The sequence below is a fragment of the Mobula hypostoma genome, chromosome 15 (assembly GCF_963921235.1).
Source record: "Mobula hypostoma chromosome 15, sMobHyp1.1, whole genome shotgun sequence".
Classification (NCBI taxonomy): domain Eukaryota; kingdom Metazoa; phylum Chordata; class Chondrichthyes; order Myliobatiformes; family Myliobatidae; genus Mobula; species Mobula hypostoma.
The window spans coordinates 42,045,441-42,067,045 of record NC_086111.1 but is presented as its reverse complement, the minus strand read 5'-3'; the positions used below and the strand labels follow the sequence as shown (position 1 = coordinate 42,067,045).

The 21,605-nt window shown below is 42.4% G+C and overlaps 1 protein-coding gene across 2 annotated transcripts in view; it reads left to right on the top strand.

Moving 5' to 3' along the window:
- Nucleotides 1-1,312: 1,312 nt before the first annotated feature.
- LOC134357087 (chemokine-like protein TAFA-1) overlaps nt 1,313-21,605 on the top strand; it is a 633,714-nt gene continuing 613,421 nt past the window's right edge. The window contains exons 1-2 of one of the 2 annotated variants that reach the window (XM_063068395.1): nt 1,313-1,443; nt 1,863-1,983. In XM_063068395.1, coding sequence (XP_062924465.1) covers nt 1,872-1,983 — 112 coding nt within the window. In that variant the 5' untranslated portion in view covers nt 1,313-1,443; nt 1,863-1,871. Of the gene's footprint in view, nt 1,444-1,702; nt 1,984-21,605 lie in introns of those variants that run through there. The other variant, XM_063068394.1, reaches the window with a different exon arrangement.

The window sequence follows — 21,605 nt, the reverse complement described above, 5'->3', positions numbered from 1 at the left end:
TCATCTTCTGGCCGCTTTTAATAATGAATTAACGTGCTGGGATATTATATCGACTTCACAAGTGAAATGCTTCGAGAGGGATGACTGGGAAGTGAGAAGGAGCGGGATGCTGCCGGCGTCCTTGACAGAGGTAGGATCAGCCATTCCTCTTCTGTTGCGGGCGCTCTGGGGATATAATCCGCTCTCGGTTTCCCGTGAAAGTTCACGGTTCACAGCCCACTATAGTGAGGGAATGGTCGTGACCGTGACGGAGGAACTCACTCCATCTCCCCGATGAGCCCTCTCCCCGCGGCCCCCGGCGCTCTCACCTATCCCCGTCCCGGCTGTTACAGGTAAGAAGCGAGTGGCGGGACAGTCAAAAGGCCGGAGTGGAGAGCAAGAGAATGAACCCGAGAGAGGTCCGGAGCGGGGAGAATCGGCCCAAGCCGCTCAAATCATTGCCAAGTGAGGGTTAGTGGAAAGCTTGAAGCAGCCGAGGAGCGGGGAAATCACTCGTTTAAACTAGAAATGCGTTAAACCATTCCTTTTATACTGATGCAGTCTTAAATTAAAACTTATAAGTAAATTGACAGATTCCTCCCCCCCCCTCAAAATCTGCCGGATGAACTCAGTGGGTCGAGCAGCATTTGGGCGTTTGTAGGGGGAGAGCACCTGTCGGCTGTTCCGGGCAATTCTTTCCCTTCCTCAGAGGCTGCACGACCCGCTGAATTCCGCCAGTAGATGGTTTGTTGCTCCAGTTTCCTACATCTGCAGTCTCTCGTGTCTCCAAAATAAATCTGCACCCTCGCCTCTCGACACGGTCGAGCGTTAAACATGTGCGAGCGGCACCGCCACACAGTGACGGTGTTTCTCTGTCAACTTTGACTGAAATCCACGTGACTGACAGATGGCCCGTGTAACCGCGGACCGGTTCGAAACTTCTCAGTAGGTGACTGCGCCCAAGCTGCAATGTAATGCCAGCTCATTTCTATACTCAACGTTCAGTGGGTGCAGGTTATTTCGGCTGGGGGCGCTTCTCGACAGGACTGGTTCTTGGCTACAATCAGGGCAGTGTCCGCTGAGGGAAGAGCAGAGAGAGGGGGAGAGAGAGAGAGAGAATTTGGGGTGATCGCGAAAGACAGGAGTGAGTGCGGCTCCGCTGAACACAGGTCTTCCTGAACGACCGCCAGTCACAGACACCGTGCTCACCAAGACCGTCCTGAATCGCTCTCCTCAGCATCTGAGTAACGTTCGCCACTGCTCTCTGGCCAAGCAGCTCTGGAAACCTCTCTGACAAGACTGTCCGTCAGAGTATAGTTAAGACAGAAGCAAAAAAAAAACAGTATCTTCCTGCACGGTCTTTCAGATTACTAACATGGAATTTCTAGGGAGCCCAGAACATTGACGCCCCATGTTTTCTGGAGATGCTTCTGGTTGGGACATGGGGACAGCAAGTGCTTTCTGGTAGGCAGTTGTCTGTTGCAGTTTTCTTGGGGAAGGTAGTGACAAGGAATCGGTATTCCCACACGCTCGTCTGTTACGGAGAGGCGAGGAGGAAGCGCGTTACTCAGGATTCAACAGCGTGGGAGTTCAGTGATTCTGGAGCAGGACTGGCAGATTTTAAAAATCGGTTTACCAGCCGGTTGGAAGCGAGCACATGACCACCTCCCCCCGCCCCCTCCTTCCCTTGAAACTTTCTCGCCAGTTGCTCGTTGAACCATCGAGCGGGATTGTACTCGGGGTTGCTCTGGGTGCTTAGCTCGGACTGATCTGCGAGGGGTGTCATTTACAGCTTCTAAACAGAAAGCATGTGGTTTGTTGGATGATGCGGTTTCCCAGGGCTGAAGGCGGTGTAAGTTTATTTAATGCTTCCTGCTTCACAGAGAGTCGCGATGATATCTAGAATGTCTGTGCTTCTCTACATCTGGATGGCAGCCTGCGCCTTGGTGTTCGGTCACGGAGCTCTTCCGCCAACACTTGAGCAACTTTATCTGCACCGGCCAGGTAAGGGGATGTGCATTGGGGAGCGGAGGGACTAGAGGACGAACACACAGGCATGGGTTATATTCAATCTCGTTTTTCCTACTTGCCGTTGAGATGGATGGGAGGTGGAGTGAGTGGGCAGGTGTCAGATTCGAGATTGGTGTCAGCCCGTACTTTGCATATCCTGGAAACTGGCGACCGGCGAATTTGGTGCGGAGACATTGGTTTTTAGGACGAGATGTGAGTCTCGCCGGACTGGATAGCGGACGGTGCGAGTGACTCCAGCGCAAGGGCGACGGCAGGGAAGATACTGGGAAGGAGAGGGGGGCGGGTGCGAGGCGTTTTGAGTGGTGGTGAGCACTGAGTGCATCGGTAGGAAGAGCGAGCAGGCAGGGGCGCTGGTGTGTCGGCGACTGCTGTATCTGGGGTACGAGGACCTCTGTGCACGGGGGCGGGCTGGAAACTGGCCAAGCGGAGCCAGCCGGCGAAATGACAAATGTCGCGGACACACAGAGCACCGCGCTCGGAGCTTCGCAGCTCCTAGCCGTGCCCTCCCTCCCTCCTTCCGCGAACCTCTGGCAGACAGCCGTTCTGCACCAAGAATAACCAAGATTGATGAGATCCAAAGCCCAAGCAGCCCCTTCCAATCTCTCGAGATAGAATTCACTACACTGACAGATGAACGGAAATTGACGTGGCGCCCATCCCATTCAAATCGCTTCCCATCGCGACAGAAAGGGGCGAGCGCAGAGCGCTGCCTACCCAGTTCAATTCCTGCAGTTAACTTACCCGGGCGGAGTAGACGCGCGGGATAGGGACAGAAGACCATCGGAGGTAGAGGATCCCACTGAATTTCACAGAGCAGGGATCCCACGGTCCCAGATCTCACTACCTCTGGGACAAAGCCCGGGAGGAAAAAAGAGCCGCACCTAAATAATTATAGAGGTCGGCGCTGTTTGTGTGGTGTGCTTTACTGATTCTGAAGTAACAGATGTATTATATCATATTATCGTAACAATCGACGCCGATTCCAGTAGTAAAGCTCTATGCACAGTAAAGTAGAGCGAATACGAATCTTAGCTATCCGCCCCGTGAATGCTTTCGACTTTGTCCGTCGGTGCAGGGTTGATTTGTATTGACAGCGGCGGTCCCCACACATGAACAAGAAAGTTTGTGCAGGGAATTTAGCTCTTAATTGGCTACTCTTAATTAGCAAAGCCTTGCAGTTTTATGAGGTCTAGTCGTCGTTTATTTGGTGTAGAAATGATCACCGGATACAATACAGCGATAACATGAGTGTAAAGTAAGATGCTAAAGGGTCGGGAACGGTACTTCAACCATGCGCAGCTACTGCAGGACTAATGAGTCATGGGTAATATTTTCACAATACAGTAATAAGAATTCTATAAGAAATTAGCAATTGATGCAAGCGGGTTGTAACAGAAGTGTTTCCAGTGTGTCTGTTTGAACACATTGCAACTCAGGTCAGCTGATGGAAGCAGGCTGCCCACTAATGTACTCCTGGAAGAGTTACTGTTGCAGGTACAGCTCGAATTATCTCCCAGGAAATTTCATGAGGCTCACGTCCAGTTGTCTTCTAAATTGCAAACGTTAGGGTTTCAATCCCCTCTCACACGGATAATCGATGAGCAAAGGGAATCTGTAAATCAAGACGGATTTAGGAAAACTCCCCATTAAGCATGAGGCCTGTTAACTGAAGCTCTCTTCTCCCCTACCAAATTCATTTAAAAAGACATCCTCGTTCATAAACTTAAGAGAAACTGCGAGACTTGAAAACGGGCATTCCCTGGCTTCACTCCGGGTTACCTGCTGTTTATTACAAGGGGCGGAGGCTGAACACTGGTATCGGGAATTCACTGGAGGTCACACACACACACAATGCCGGAGGAACTCAGCAGCTCAGGCAGCATCTACGGAAATGAATAAACAGTCGACGTTTCGGGCCGAGACCCTTCTTCAGGACTGGGAAGGAAAGGTGAAGACGACAGAATAAAAAAAAAATGGGGGTAGGGCTAGGAAGATTAGCTAGAAGGTGATAGGTGAAGCCGGGTGGGAGAAGAAGAAATGTGAGAGGAGAGGTGGCAGAAAGGGAAGGAGGAGGGGGACCGGGGGAGGTGATAGGCAGGTGAAGGGAAGGGGTCAGAGTGGGAACAGAAGAAGAGGGGTTGGGAGGGGGAAGAATAAACTACCGGAAGGAGAATTCAATGATTATGTCATCAGGTTGGAGGCTATCCTGACGGAATATGAGGTGTTGATCTTCCATCCTGAGAGATGGCATTATCGTGGCAAAAGAGGAGGCCATGGACCGACATGTCCGAATGGAAATTGCGTTAGGAATTAAAATGGATGTCTCTGGGAAGTTCTGCTTTTGGTGGATGGAGTACAGGTGCTCGACAAAGCGCTCTCCCAATTTAACCAATGTAGAGGAGGCCGCATCGGGAACACCGGACGAAAGTTTACACGAAATACTTTCATAACACGCTCCCTCACTATGCCGCACCCCAAATGATATCCCAGTGACCTTTACAACATAAAATTCTGCATTGTTTGCTATTCAAGACCTTCCCATTCCACTTTTAAGCTGTGTACTATCGTCAGCTAGTCTGGCTGTTTTACAGCCAACGTTTCTGCTAATGTCAAAACGTCCCATCACAAGCGGTCGGTGAACATCAAAACACACATCACATTGAGTTATGGTTCTTGCCAGGATGTTGTGGAAGCATCATTAGTGTGATTTAGAGCTTGAAATGTTGAATATCATGAAATCAAGTGATGTACTATTTTCGGGACTGGCTTTCACCAACTTTCGTAGTAAAAGGCTGCAGGCGTGTAGTCTAGCTAGCAGCTTGCCTGTTTTCTGGTTAATGGGGCAGACGGGGTCGATTGACTTTTCAGTCTATTGCTGTGTCTGAGTCAGAAGAGCGGGCACTCCCGTGAGTTTCACTAGAGAGTGAAATGCTTTGGGTTTGGAAGTGGAACCACGATTAAAAAATAAAACAGATACAAATAACTCTTTGATTTATAATCGTGCATTCGCTTCTTGTATTTAGATTTAGGAAGTGATAGAATTTTGCTAATTTTACCCACAGCTGTAAGGCTATGAAATACGCCACTGGCGTTAATGACTGAAGTAAAGTCATTTAATATCTCGAAGAAGTGCGTTGGAAAACCGAGCGAAACGACATGGATATAGGGCAGTCACCTGGGATTAGTTTGGAGCAAAAAAAATGTTTCTGGTTCTATATTTTAATTGCTGTGATTCGTTGTACTTCTATTACTGCGTATAGAAGTGCTGATTCACTAACGTATATAACATAACATATTACCACAGTGGTTGAAGAAATTGAAACCATGCAAATTTAAAACAAAAACTTTGAAAGTGTAATGATCTAATTCCCAAAAGCTCCATTAGGACCACATGAATGGAGAAGCAGAGAGTGTTGTAATAGCATAATATAATCATAGGGTTGAAATTATGTTGATAAGTCATTCCTGTTTCATTCTTATTTCAAATAACAGTTTAACTCCCCAGGGTTTTTTTTTTGCCTTGTCATGCGCTGTAACCTACATGTTGTAGTGGATAATGCAAACACTGTCCAACTTGTCAGCAGTAATTAACTTCTGTTTATGTCCTCCACAGATTTCCAGCGACTAAATATAATTGTTAACTTTGATTGTGGATTTATCAAACATCATCCACATTGAGTATAAATGCTTACTGCCTCTACTAAAAATAAAAAAAAACTATTTTAGAATAGTTCCAACTCTAACTTTTAGTTGATATTTTTAACTACTGGACTTTCCTTTTGTGATATTATTACATCAAAGTATTTATTAGTTTGCAATCATACAAACCCTCTAGATATGCAGGATTCTTGACAGGGTATTATTCATGTCTTTCAGTTTGGGATTATCAAATCAGAGTGAAGTCTTGCTGGCTTTATGGATTCTGTCACTGTGGATTTATCTTTCAAAGCTTTTTTTTGCCAATTACACAATTGCACCAGGAGAGGAGAGAATCTGATAATTAAAAAAAGGAGAAAATTTCCAAATTAATACATTTGAAAGCAGAAGGTTATTGTACGAGAGGATAGTGGTGTCAAAGGAAGTTAGGGGTGGATATGCTTGGACTGTAGGACTATGTAAGGCTAGAAGAATTATAGCAGTAAGCACTGCAAGGACACAGGGTGGTGAACACAAGAATAACATTTTAAGATTTTAAATTGAGGCTTGGTGAACAGAAGCCAATGTAGGTCAGGGTGTTCAGAGGTAATGGAATATTAGATGTGAATGATAATGTAGGTAGCAGTGTCTGAATATGCTCATGATTATGGTGAGTGGGAAATGGCAGGTTAGCTTGGGGAACTGTGCATGCATTGAGTCTGGGTGTAACAAGAGCAAAACGATATAATACGTGAGGAAGGCAGGAAAGCATGTATGTGTACCAATTCACAAGAGTGCATCCATGTCTCTGTGTGAATATCGTGCCCCGCAGCAGACCATAATATTCTCCCTTCAATATCGGCATCCATAAATGTAAAGGGAAACACTTTTTGTTTAACAAATAACTTTGTTGAAGTGAATTTCTGGTGCCACAGGAATGTTATCAATTACAAATAAGATTGGCTGAGTGGCAGGAGGCAAAGAATGGGAATAAAGGGGGCCTTTTTGGGTTAGCTGCCTGTGACTACTAGTGTTCTGCAGGGGCCAGTGCCGGGACTGCTTCTTTTCACATCATAGAGTATGTCAATGATCTGGGTGATAGAATTGATGACTTTGTGGCCAAGTTTGTGGATGATACAAAGATAGCTAGTGGAATCATAGTGTTAAGGAAGCAGGGAGTCAGCAGAAAGACTTAGCCAGATTAGGAGAATGGGCAAAGAAGTAGCAGATGAAATGCGTGGTCATGCACTTTGGTAAGAGGAATAAAGGCATAGACTGTGTCTAAATGGGGAATAAATTCAGAAATCAGAGGTGCAAAGGGACTAAGGTACCCTCATGTAGGATTCCCAAAAGTTTAACTTGCAGGATGAGTCATTGGTGAGGAAGGCAAATGAAATGTTTGCATTCATTTTGAGAGGACTAAGATATAAAAGCAAGCATGTAATGCTGAGGCTTTATAAAGTCAGACTTGCACTTGGATTATTGTGAGCAATTTTGGGTCCTCATTCTAAGAGTGGATGTACTGGCATTGGAGGGCATCTACAGGAGGTTCATGAGAATGATCCCAGGAATGAAAGGGTTAAAATGAGGAGCATTTGATGGCTCTGGGCCTGTATTTGCTGAGATTTAGAAGAATGAGGGGGATCTCATTGAAAGCTGGTGAATACTGAAAGGCCTAGATCGAGTGGATGTGGAGAGGTTGCTTCCTGTCATGGGGTGAATCTAGGACCAGATGGCACAGCCACAGAATGCAAGAATATCACTTTAGAATAGAGGTGAGGGCGAATTTCTTTAGCGAGACAATAGTAAATTTGTGGAATTCATTGCCATAGATGGCTGTGGAGGCCAAATCATTGGGTACCTTTAAAGCAGGGTTGAAAGGCACTTGATTAGTCAGGGAATCAAAAGTTACAGGGAGAATGTAGGGGAATGGAGTTGAGTGGGATAAGTCAGCCATGATGGAATGGCAGAAGAGACTAGATGGGCTGAATGGCCTAATTCTGTTCCTATGTCTTATCATCCGTTTCATTTGTGGGTGAAGATAACTCAACATAAATATTTATTTTAGAGGTTTAATATATGGTATGAATGTCAATAAACTAAGATTTTGCTATTCCTATCAAGTAGCTGATTTATAATGACCACTTTTGAGAAGATGTTTCATAAGCTGCACACACAAGCAGTTCTTCTGGAACAATTGGTACTGTTTGCTTCTGGACAAAATGTTTTTATAATAAAACAAAAATAAGGACCCTGAGTTGAGTTTCTTTTTACTTTGAGTGGAAAATCAAATGTGTTGGATAATTTTAGAATTTATCCTATTTTCTTCATTGACTTTTATCTTGATCATTTATTACTTAATTGGATTTTGCTTAAATATCTGACAGAAAATGCATATATTATGACAGCAATAATGGTTAGTTCCATGAATGATGTTAAGACCATAAGACAATTACATATAGAAGCAGATTTGGTCCATTGAGTCTGCTGTGCCATGTCATCATGACTTCTCCTTTCTCCCTCTCGGCCCCAATCTCCTTCCTTCTCCTCATCTCCCTTCACGTCCTGAGTAATCAAGAATCTATCAACCTCTGCCTTAAATTTACCCTGGCTTAAGTAATAGTTACTAAGATCCACAAATGGTCACAGTTACCCGAGCAACAGTTTTGTGTCTAATACAAACATCTGCTGGATCAGGCTCGCTCTATAGGCACAACCAATTGAATAATGTGCAGGTGATGTGGTCTCAGTCAGACTACTCTCAAAACTCTGCTCACTTAATACACATTATTACTAATTCACTTGCCTAAAATGTTAGAAAACATTGCATATCAACAAAGCAGATATGTGACATATTGAAAGGATGCATTGTAAAATATCATGATGAGCAACATCACATAACTTTTTCAGCATAATAGTTTTGGCTGTGGTATTGTAAAGGGAATGCATCAAGACATTTGTTACAATATGTATAGCTGTTACAGATGCAATGGTCATGCAATACTAGCAGACTTGTAAGAGGGAGAAAATTCTATGTGCTATAGCCTCTGTTTTCTGATGGGCTGTATTTTTTCAGTTTCATTCGAGATTAGAACGTTTCCTCATTCTGTTTTAAATTTGCTGCTGTCAATTAAAGCGATTCAATGTAGTTGGAATATAAAAAAAAATTATTTTAAAAATATATTAAATAGTTGAGGGCAGTAATGTTAGAATGTGAAGGTTATAAGACTTTATACTCATAGCTTACAATGCTTAGACCAGAAATATATAGTTCCTGTGTTTTGGGAGCAAGGAAACATTGTTTTACAGAATATAACCACTTAGTTAAATGAAATGTTGGTTACCATTTGAGAATTGGAGAAAAACTTCATTTTTATCTTCTTGAAGGTTTTATTTAATCTTTTCTTCAGCTCTTGTGCCTAATTAGAGACAGTATACTGAAGTATGGATTAAATGTGGCTCCTTGGAAGCAGTTGATTTGAATGTATTCTGCCTTTTAGTCTATAGAGTTGTAGAGAACTGCAGCCCGGGAAAAGGCCCTTCAGCCCATCTAGTCCTTACCATACTATTATTCTGCTTATTCCTGTCGATTTGTAACTGGATCATAGTCCTCCAGACCCCTCCAATCATGTACATAGCTAAACAACTATACTTGTGAACTGAAGCATTACCAACTACTGTCTGTTGTTCAGCACCTGCTCTGTACAATATTTAACTATCATCAGTTCATGGGAATGTTACTTCATAGTATTACACTTGTGATCCCATTCTGTACTCATTGCCTTCTGCATCAGAGAGAGAAGCTTATAAAAAGCTTTGGTGTATGAGGGATGCTAGACAAGTAATGGTGTGAGGTAGTCACTGAAATGTTGCCATATATTACTCTCTGGTCTTAACCTCAAAGAAAATTAAATTCTCAAAGACACAAGCAATTTTATGTTTTTAAAACTCAGCATTCCTAAAGAAACACCATAATAATACTGGCTTATGTATGTTTTATAATATGAATATAGGATTTTACAAAATTGTTTTAGAGATGTTTCATAATAGGAGCAACATTAACAAATTTGTGTAAGGATTATCTAGTGTGTGCTCAAAGAATAGGTAGACAAGTTATTAAAGTAACATTTTCAGTACACTGGATGAACTCAGCAGGTCGGGCGGCATCAGTTAGAAACGATGAGTCGACATTTTGGGCCGGAACCCTTCGTCAGAACTGAAGAATGAAAGATGGGGAAGGATTTGAAGAATGCTTGTAGCGTCAGTTGAAAGACCAGTAATTTGAAAGACAAAGGGGTGGGGGAGGGGAATCATTGACGTCATAGCCCTGAAAACAATGGGTAGTAGAAGAAGGAGGCAGAACCATGAGGGAGCTGGGGGAGGGGGTAGAGTGAAATCGGGATAGAGGAAGAGAGGGGGAGGGAATTATCTGAAGTTGGAGAATTCTATGTTCATACCAAGGGGCTGGAGACTACCCAGACGGTATATGAGGTGTTGCTCCTCCAACCTGAGTTTAGCCTGATCATGGCAGTAGAAGAAGCCATGTATGGACATATCTGAATGGGAAGTGTTGTCTCACCTGGAAGGACTGTTTGGGGCCCTGAATGGTGGCAAGAGAGGAGGTGTAGGGACAGGTGTAGCACTTATGCTTACAGGGATAAGTGCCGGGTGGGAGATCAGTGGGGATGGACGTGTGGATAAGGGAGTCATGGAGGGACTGATCCCTGCAGAAAGCAGAGAGGGGTGGAGAGGGAAAGATGTGCTTAGTGGTGGGGTCCTGTTGAAGGTGGCGGAAGTTGCGGAGGATAATGTGCTGGATCCGGAGGCTGGTGGGGTGGTAGGTAAGGACAAGGGGAACTCTGTCCCTGTTGTGGTTGCGGGAGGATGGGGTGAGGGCCGAAGTGCGGGAAATGGAGGAGATGCAGGTGAGGGCATCATTGATGACGGTAGAAGGGAAACCACGATCCTTAAAGAAAGAGGACATTTGAGATGTCCTGGAATGGAAAGCCTCATCCCGGGAGCAGATGCAGCGGAGATGGAGGAACTGGGAATAGGGAATGGCATTTTTGCATGTGGCGGGGTGGGAAGAGGTATAGTCGAGATAGTTATGAGAGTCAGTGGGCTTGTAGAAGATGTCAGTGGACAGTCTGTCTCCAGAGATGGAGACCGAGACATCAAGAAAGGGGAGAAAAGTAGAGTAAGTGAATTTGAGGGCTGGGTGGAAGTTTGAAGGAAAGTCGATGAAATTGATGACCTCAGCATGGGTGCAGGAAGCAGCCCTAATGTAGTCATCAAGGTACCGAAGGAAAATTTGGGGGAGCAGTACCAGAATAAGTCTGGGGCATAGACTGTTCCACATAATCAACGAAGAGGCAGGCGTAGCTGGGTCCCATGTGAGTTCCCCTAGCTACACCCTTAGTCTGAAGAAAGTGAGAAGAGCCAAAAGAAAAGTTATTAAGTGTGAAAACCAGTTCTGCCAACCGGAGGAGGGTGGTGGTGGTGGGGAACTGGTGAGGTCTATTATCCAGGAAGTAGCGAAGGGCTTTGAGGCTTTCTTGATGGGGAATGGAGATGTATAAGGATTGGACATCCTTATACTTGGGGGACCGCTTCGTCGAGCACCTCCACTCCATCCACCACAACAGACAGGATCTCCCAATAGCCACCCACTTCAACTCTGCTTCCCATTCCCATTCAGATATGTCCGTACATGGCCTCCTCTACTGCCATGATGAGGCTAAACTCAGGTTGGAGGAGCAACACCTCATATACCGAATAGGTAGTCTCCAGCCCCTTGGTATGAACATAGAATTCTCCAACTTCCGGTAATTCCCTCCCTCTCCGTTCCTCTATCCCTATTTCACTCTACCCCCTCCCCCAGCTCCCTCATGTTTCCGCCTCCTTCTTCTACTACCCATTGTTTTCAGGGCTGTGATGTCAATGCTTCCCCTCCCCCACCCCTTTGTCTTTCAAATTACTGGTCTTTCAACTGAAGCTACAAGCATTCTTCAAATCCTTCCCCATCTTTCATTCTTCAGTCCTGACGAAGGGTTCCGGCCCGAAACGTCGACTCATGGTTTCTGGCTGATGCTGCCCGACCTGCTGAGTTCATCCAGTATACTGAAAGTTTTACTTTGATCACAGCATCTGCAGATTATTTTGTGGTTAAGAAAAGTTATTAATATGTCTGTCTATTTCTAACAAGGTATAATCTTGTGTGACATCTGAATCTAATTGATAAACATCAGTTTTTCTTGGTACTGTTCACAGTTTTTAATCACAAACCTCTTCTTAAACATTCGGTTCAGAGGGCACACAGATTAATATGGATCAAGTGAAACCATTTGTACAAAAAGTCTCAGGACAGTGAGTAACCTGAGGAAACCCAGCTTCTCTGCTGGATTGTCTACTGTCACGTTCTTAAAGTCAGGAAGGGAGAATGAGCACGAATAAAGTTGTTACTTGTTTGCCACTTGTAAACATTTCAACAAAATTTCACTATGTGCATTGATAATTATGTTAATGTTAGACATTTAAATTAATTAATCATGAATAACTTTTCTGATAAAGGGTCCCAGACCCAAAGTGCTAATTGTTTTCTCTTTCCACAGATGCTACATAATCTGCTGAATGTTCTCAGCGTTATTACTTATTATCTGACAATGATAACAAACTTGTTGATTTGCGCAAATGGCAATGGCATATGATTAATGTTATCTGAAATTAAAATGAGCAGAAAACTTGTAAATACATTAGATAAAGGAACATGGAATAGAATATGTTGAAGCAGTAAATGCATCATTTAAGGAAAGTGAAAACCATTTTATGTTGATGAACTTTCATTAATTGAGATGAAAGGTTGTCAGTCTGAAATGTTAATTCTGTTTTCTTCTGCTCTATATATACTGCTTGACCTACTGAGTATTCTCAGTGTTTACTGATTTATTACAGATTTTCAGCTTCTGTAATATATTCCTTTTGCAGATATAGAATCTGGACAATCTCTCAAGTATTGTCTTGCATTCCATAACCAAATTTATATTCCCACTTTTTCTTAAGATTCGTTTGATTCCCTTTACTATATATAATATTTTAAAATTGAGACTTGTGCAATTACAGCATAGATATAAGGAATTTTTTAATGCTGTTAGATGAACACAGCAAGTGTCTTGAAATTTTAGCTGTTTTCAAGAGATCCTTTGTCCTGCAGTTGGGGCCAATTAATTTTGTGTACTGGGAATGTAAAGAAAACTGCATTTTCTACTGTTTACATTAAAACAAGTAGAAATGAGCAGTAGAGATCACAACTGTGGCCTTTGGATATCCACAAAATCAATAAACAGGAAAGGGTGCAAAAAAGATTTTGAGGATATTACCATGACTGGAGGATTTGAATCATAAGTGGAGTCTGGATGCGCTGTGACGTTTTTCTTTGCAGCATAGGACACTGAGTGGTGAGCTTACAAAAGTATATAAAATTATGAATGGCAGACAAGGTGAATAGCAACAGTCTTCTCCTCATGGTAGGACAGTCCAAAACTAGAAAGCATAGGGTTAGAGAGGGTAAAAGATTGAAAAAGGACCTGAGAGACAGCATTTTCACACAGATAGTGGTGGGTATAAGACCATAAGATCCTAAGACAAAGGAGCAGAAATAGGCCATCTGGCCCATCGGGTCTGCTCTGTCATTCAGTCATGGCTGGTCCTTTTTCTTTCTGCTCATCAACCCCAGTTCCCGGCCTTCTCCCCGTAACCTTTGATGCCATGTCCAATCAAGAACCTATCAATCTCTGTCTTAAATACACCAGACTACCTGGCCTCCACAGCTGCACGTGGCAACAAATTCACCACCCTTTGGCTAAAGAAATTTCTCCGCATCTCTGTTTTGAAAGGGCACTGCCCTATACTTTCCACTTCCAATCTGTCTAGGACTTTCAACAATCAAAAGGTTTCAATAAGATCCCTCCTCATCCTTCTGAATTCCAGCGAGTACAGACCCAGAGCCATCAAACGTTCCCATTCATTCCTGGAATCAGCCTTGTGAACCTCCTGTGGACCCTCTCCAATGCCAGGATATCTTTTCTAAGATAAGGAACCCAAAACTATTCATAATACTCAAGGCGAGGCCTCACCAGTGCCTTATAAGGCTGCAGAATCACATCCTTGTTCTCGTATTCTAGACCTCTTGAAATGAATGCAAACATAGCATTTGCCTTCTTCACCCCTGGCTCAACCTGCAAGTTAAACTTTAGGGTGTTCTGCACAAGGACTCCTGTCCCTTTGCAACTCAGATTCCTGGATCTTCTCCCCATTTAGAAGATAGTCCACACACTTATTTCTATGACCAAAGTGCATGATCATGCATTTTCCAACATTGTATTTCGTTTGCCACTTTCTTGCCCATTCTTCTAATCTGTCTAAGTCCTTTTGCATCCTACCCTTTTCCTCAACACTACCTGCCCCTCCACCAATCTTTGTATCATTGGCAAACTTGGCAACAAAGCCATCTATTCTGGAGGTATGTGGAATGAGTTTTCAGAGGAATGTGCAATTACATCATTTAAAAGATATTTGAATAGACACATGGATAGGAGAGGTTTAGAGGGATGTGGACCAAATGTAGGCATATAGGCAACTTGGTCAGGATGGACAGGTTGAGTTTAAGGGCCTGTTTCCACTCTGCACAGCACTGATACTCTATGACTTTAAATGGCGCCAACTTTAGACAGAGCTGTAATCTACTGGGATGTAGCGGGTTCTTTGAAATATTCAAATAAGCATGTAAATGAATCATTGTACAGCTTCTTTGGGTTAGACGAAACACAGAAATTGTCTGCACTTCTCAATGGTTTTGTAGAACAGTGCAGCATGAAAACATGATCTTCATCCCACTGTGAAATTACCTGACACAAGAATGAATTTAATCAATCATCCAGTTGCTTAATAAATTAGCACTGAGACCTCTCGACAAGGGCAGTGGTGTCAAACAGGAAGCAACTCTTGACTGAAGCTATAAGTGAACTAGGCTTGTGAAAGTGTGGGCCTCACAAATACTGAAGCATTTTTTAACTGAAGAGCTGCAGGCTATTTCTGCATTAAGTTTGGTCCAGTTCCTATCCTATTTGCCACTAGGCATTCACCGTTCTTTACGAGGGTTTCCTTCAATATCTGGTTATCCTGTGGTGTTGGCACTGGAACTCCACTGCCAAGGTCTTCATGGTTGCCTCTGGACTCTCCCCAACACTTGCCAAACACTTCCTTAGCAAGCTTCATTCTCTGCCATGGTAAGGGGTCACAAAGAAGAGCTTTTGCAATTCATGCATGATAGAGTATTGGGCCATGAACATTTTCCAAAACTACTATGCTCCATCTGCCTGTACTCTCACATTACCTTTTTAGCAGAATTCCTAGCAATTCTCACCCAGGAATCTAATTGGTACCTTGTCACCTGAGATAAAATAGTCCCATACAGGTTATTACTCGTTGGCTGCTGATAACACTTAAATACCAGCTGCCAGTTTGTCAGGCCACCAGCCACAATTCATTTGAGGTGTTTAACTGTTAGGCTGCTTAACTGAGGCCATATTATGTGTTTAAGGAATGTTAGGGTTGCCAATTTAATTTGTTGCCCCTTTGTACTTTGGAGAATGTGGAAGGGAAGGATATTGTCCTGCTGAAGTAGGTACAAATCTTGTCACCCTTACCTTCATATCACATTCATATCACATCTTTAGGCAAGCATACTGTGCATACACCGCGAGCTTCGTGAATGTGTGAGGTTCCTCCTTACAATCATCAAGGAAAGGGTACCAGGCTATTTAATATGAGAAGAGATTAAGTCCTCTGGATGTGATGGTTTGCATCCTGGATCTGCAGGCAAGTGGCTGCAGAGTTAGTCAATTATCAGTTTGCAGGACATTGATAAACCACAAATAGAGTAGGCCTGTTCAAGAAAGCAGAAAGACGATTTACAGAAAAGTTCAGACCCGTTCGCCTGACAACTGGCTTTGGGAAAATGCTGGAATTACAATGAAGGAAGAAATAGTAGGACATATGGAAAATTAAAATGCAACCAAGCAGACTCTATGTGATTCTATGAAAGGAAAATAATGCTTGATAAATTTATTGAAGGTCTTTGAAAGTGTGGCATACAGGGGAGCCAGCAGTAGTAGTGTATTTGGCTTTTCAGAAGATGTTCAATAAAGTGCCACATAAAATTTTATTGCACACAATAAGAAATTATGGCGGTGGGAATTATTCAAGGAGAACAGGTCAGCTAACCAACAGAACACATTATTAGACAAATTGGGCATTTTCAGATCGGCAAGCTGTAAGTAGTGGCATGCCACAGAGATTGGTGTTGAATCTCAAAGAGTTGCAGTCCATATTAAACATTAGATAAAGGGTCTGAGTGTACTGGGACCGGATTTGTTAATCACAGAAATAAGTTGCAAACTATGAGAAGGTTTCAAAGAGATTGAAAATCCATATAGCTACTGCACAAACATTTGGCAAATGGAGTACAAATTGAAGATGTAAAAGGTTATCTACTTTGATTGGAGAAATTGAAAAGCAGAATATTATTTAAACAGAGGAAAACAATACCTACTGATGTACAGAGTGACCTCACACATGAAATACAGACAGTACAACATTTTGGTTAGGAAGGCAATGGACTGTTGGCCTTTCTTTCCAAGGTGATGGAATATCTGACAATACAAGTGATGGTGAGGCCACACCTGGAATACTGTGTATGTTACATTTCCTCATTTAGGGAGGAATATACTTGCATTTGAAGCAGTTCAAAGAGCAGCTTCAGTGTCTAATAATGGCTAACAATAATAGAGAAATTAAAGAACACAAGGCTACTTGACCCTGTACCTTCCCTCTATAAAATCATGGATGACCTAATCTTGTCTCAGCTCCCTTTCCTACATGTTTCTCAAATTCACTCATTAGTCACTGGGAAGAAGAGGTTGGCTTATGATAAAAGGTTAAGCAGGTTGGGTCAAACTTCACTGGCGTTATTGAATTTGTTACTGGGAGAATGATAGGGGCTAACATTTCAGATTAAGGAGGAGTATACTTATTATGAACATAAAAGAAATTTCTCCTCTCACTGAGTTGAAAATCTTTGACGTTCTCTCCTCAGAGAGTTATGGACATTGAAGCATTGATTATATTCAGTGGCAAGGTGAACAGATTTTTAGTCTATGTGGAGTTGAGTGAGTGTTTTTGAGGCTGGAAAGGATGGCATGGTAGTGTAGCTGTTATCTCAATGCTATTACAGCTTGGGCCATTGGAATTCAGAGTTCAATTCTGGCATTGTCTGTAAGGACTTTCTATGTTCTCACTGTGACCATGGGTGTTTACTCTGACTGCTCCAGCCCCTTTCTAGAACATAGAGCAGTACAGTACAGGAACAGGTCCTTTGGCCCACAGTGTTGTACCAAACCTGCTAAAAAGCAAATCAAACACTAATCCCACCTGCTGATACAATGTCTATATCCATCCATCTTCTCTGCATCCATGCGCCCGTTTAAATGTCTCTTTAAAAACCTCTATTGTGTTTGCCCCTACCACCTTACTAGAAAGTTCATTCCAGCCATCCACCAATCTCTTGAGTAAAATACTTACTTCCCTACAGTCCAAAGACGTACCAGTAAGCAGGTCAATTAGTCATTGTAAATTCGGAGGTAATATGGCAGACAGTGCTATTTTTTTTTGTAGATTTGATCTCAGTGATTTCAGTGGGATGAAAGGTAAGCAAGTTCTGTTAGAGGTAGTTGATTTCTTGTTATCACATTTATCAAGCAGAGCTTATAGAAACCTGACTTAACTCCGTCTAAAGAGCTACAGAGGACATCAGGTGTGCCACCAAAAATCTGACCTCCTAAGTGAGAGTTGCTGGGTATGTCAAATAGTGGTTGTGGTGGGGTATGAGGTAGCCATAAACTTAAGCACTTTCATCAATGATGACTCTGTCCTTGACGTATTCAATGCTTTTAGCCATTTCTTTCCATTATTCAGAGTGAATTAACTTTGCTGAAGCTGGTGGGGAGGGATGCGGAGGAAGCAATCCCAGGAGAAAGCCAAGATGGATTACCTGTTAGCACTTCCAGCTAAACAATGCTTCAGCTTTGATTCTAGCAGTCATGTATTGTGCCCTGCCATTTCTGGGAATGGGGATATCCTTGGAACCGTCCTCCATGGCAACTGAATATCCACCACAATTCATAACTGCAAGGCTGATTGGCTCTGTTGGCAGTGAGATCATTTTGTGTTTTTGCTAATCTAGCATGGGCATATCCCCAGTTGCTAATTAATTAAGCTAGGACCTTACTATTTAAAAATAGAAAGATTGTACCAGACACTGTGGTTACAAATTGTACTGATGTATTTTACTACTGAGGTACAGCAAGATATAAGGAGTAAAGCCTGGCAGATAGATGGAGTACTAGTGGCACTTCAGTCATTACGATCTTATTCAGTTACATTTAGCATGTTTATACAAAATGGACAAAGATAAATTAGAAGTTATGCTTCTAAATTGAATTAAGACCAGTTTTATTCAATGATAAGTAATTTAGCAAAAGCCATTTGAAGGTAAATGCCTCTCATTATTCTGAGTCTGATTTATGAAGGAATTTCAAGAAGTTCAGAGTAAGTATATTCCCCATATCCAGAGTCTCCTGGATGCAAGATAGATATGATAAGCCTACACATACAGGATACTGAACGCTTAATTCAGCAGAAAACTTAGAAGAGAATTAACAATATAGGAGTGAAATGAGGAAGGAAATGAGGACAGGAAAGCAGTAGTATGTAAAAAGTGTTACAAGAAAAGAACAAATATTATTGTATTTTCAAAGTAAATACCGAGCAAGAGTAAATTAAACAATGGTTATCAGAATCAAGTTTATCATTGGCATATGTCATGAAATTTGTTGTTTTGTGACAGCAGTACATTGCAATACATAATAATGATAGTTAAAAGCTAAATTACAAAAAGAAATATATCTACTTATCTCTCTCTCTCTCTCTCTCTCTCTCTCTATATAAAGTGCAAAATTAAATAAAGTGCAAAAGGAGAGCAAAAGAAGAGAAAATAGTGAGGTCGTGCACATGGGTACATTGTCCATTTAGAAATCTGATGGTTGAGAGGAAGCAACTGTGTGTGTCTTCAGGCTGCTGTGTTGCCTTCTTAATAGTAGCAATGAAAAGAGGGCATCGTTCTCATAAACAGCTAACTTATCCAGGTGTGACAAGAACAAAAAACAAAGCAGGAATAAGAACAAAGAACAGACAAAGAAAGGAAGAGGCCTCACACTAAAAACGAGCACAGATGAGAGAAATTAATAAGGTTTCCATTGATAAGGGGTAACCTATGATATCGTGAGGTTTGGTGGTGTGTCACAAGGCTGCAGAGCAGCTTCGAGAAAAATATAGAGTCAGCTGTCATATACAAATGAATATATAAAAATTACAAGCAAACATAGGAAAGTTAAACAACAAGAAAAGTAACAATTTTACTCTCTAATCCAACAGGTATTTAATAAATATTTTGTGACAGAATTATTGCTGATGTTATCACAAGAAAAATGAGTGCAAAATATCACATGGGACAAATATAGGAAAAAGAGGAAATATGATGTATTTGTTCACTCTTAAATGAATATATTTCAGGTCTGGATGGAATTTACTCCAAGCAAAGAGGGGGCAGGGATCCATGGGGCCTGTGATATCAGTGCTTTTCAGTCCTCTCTGTCAGCAGTTGATTGAAGGACTGTTGATAAAATACTGTTGTTTAATAAGGAGGAATTGATAAGCCAGGTAATTACAGAGCTGTTCATTTAACCGGTATTGGACAAATTATTGGAATCCATTCTAGAGAACAGTGTAAGCTTTCATTTGGAAAGACACAGATTAATCAGGGCTGGCCTGCTTGGATTGTTTAAAGGGAGCTCATGTCTGACTAACTTGATTGAATCCTTTGAGATAACAGGTAGTATGTTTTCTGTATGAAACTTAGCAAGATCCCACAAAGCAAAAACGTCAAAGCCATGGGATTCAAGGGAAGAACGATAAATTACACCAAATTTGGGTTCAGTGACAGGATGCAAAAGGTAATGACTGACCAGGCACTTGTAATGAGGAAGGATGTTACAGATGGGGTTCTGCAGTGTTCAGTTATTAATCTCTTACTTTGTGTAATGTGGTGGTTGTCCATCGTGCCTGATGATGACAGGAAACTGGTGCGAGAGTGTTTTTAAAGAGGAAAAGCCATTGCAATGGGGCAGTTCCACTCTCTCGACCTCAGAAGTCCGGGTCCCGCAGTATGAACAAGCAACACAAATTGGAGTCTTACTTGGTTGTACTGGATGACCCTGACGTCGTCTTTGCCTTGTCAGGCCCTTCGGTCTTCACAGAGCATTGCAGAACCACCTTCCTGGCCATTGGATCTCACTGTACATCTCATCTGCCCTGTCTGCTGGAACTGAATCTGCATGCTAGCAGAGGCACATCACTATCTCACTGGGGTACGAGGTCACCGCTTCCCTCACCTGCTTTAGCCCACCTGTTGAAGCAGTGTACTGGGGTGTGGCACCTGTTGCAGCTACTTGGAGCCACAGGTGAGAGCTGAGTGTCTGGTGGGGACCAAAGGTGAGTGAGCTGCCCCTGTATGGACACGACAAGCCCCTTCACCAGAGGTGCTGCCCCTCCCTGGACACCCCACTTTGTGTCATGTATATTAACACTTTAAACAGATATAGGGAGCATGATAAAGGAGGTGGTTATGTGGTGGACACGAAGGAAAGATATAGACAGCAGGTATAGATAAGTGGTCCGGTTAATTGGAGACAAAAAAGCCAAATGAAATTTAATCTTAACAAACAAGTGTGAAGGATTGAATTTATGGAGATGCAGCAATACAAGGTAAAAGTACAATAAATGACAGGATATTATGTACTGTGTAACAAAAGGGAACCTGGGGTATATATGTGCAGATTTTAAAGGTAGTAGAGCAGGCTAATAAGGTAGTTAAAAGTAATTCCATTATTAGCTGAGGCACCGAATATAAGAAAAAGAAGTTTATGCCAAAAAAATTGTGCAGTAGCGGTTAACTATGCTGTGTCTGGTTCTGGTCACCACACTGCAGGAAATATATAATTAATGTAAAAAGGCTGGTGATAAAATAGTAAAATTTAAAATTCAATATGAAGTCTCGGGCTACAGCATGTCCAGAAGGTTGCTGTTCCTCAGTGATATATTGTATATCATTGGAGCAACGTAGGAGGTTGCAAACCGATGTAGGGGGAGAGTGGGACAGAGAATTATGGTGAAAAGAAGACAGAAGTTTAGGGCGCACATGTGGACTGAACAAATGGTGCTTGGCTTTTCTAGTGCAGAGGAAATCACATAGTGAAGTCCAATACAATCCAGTAAAATTGAAGAAATGAATATTAATTATAGTGCTGAAATGTCAACCTTTCCTCTCTGCCCACAGATGCTGCTTAACTTTCCAGCAATTTCTGTTTTGTTTCAGATTTTCTGCATCTGCATTTTTGTTTTGCTCCATGTACATAAACCAGGATTGCTTTCTCTGGAACAGCGGAGACTGAGGAGAGGCTAACTGAGGTGCATAAGGGTAAAAGGGATTGATAGGAAGACCTATTTACCTTGGCAAAAGATCTGAGGGCATGGACTTAAAATAATTGGTATGAAGAGAAGAGAGATGAGGAAACATGTTTTCATTCACATGAGAGTAGGGGTCTGGAATTCATTGCCTGAGATGCTGAAGGAAGGCTAAATCCTCACAACATTTAAACAGTACTTGGATGTTTCCTGGAAAAACGAGTTACCTGCAAGGCCAAGGACTGGGTGTTGGGAGGTGGGATTAGATTGGGTAACACTTCATCAACCAGCATAGACATAACAGGCTGAGTGGTTGGAGGAAT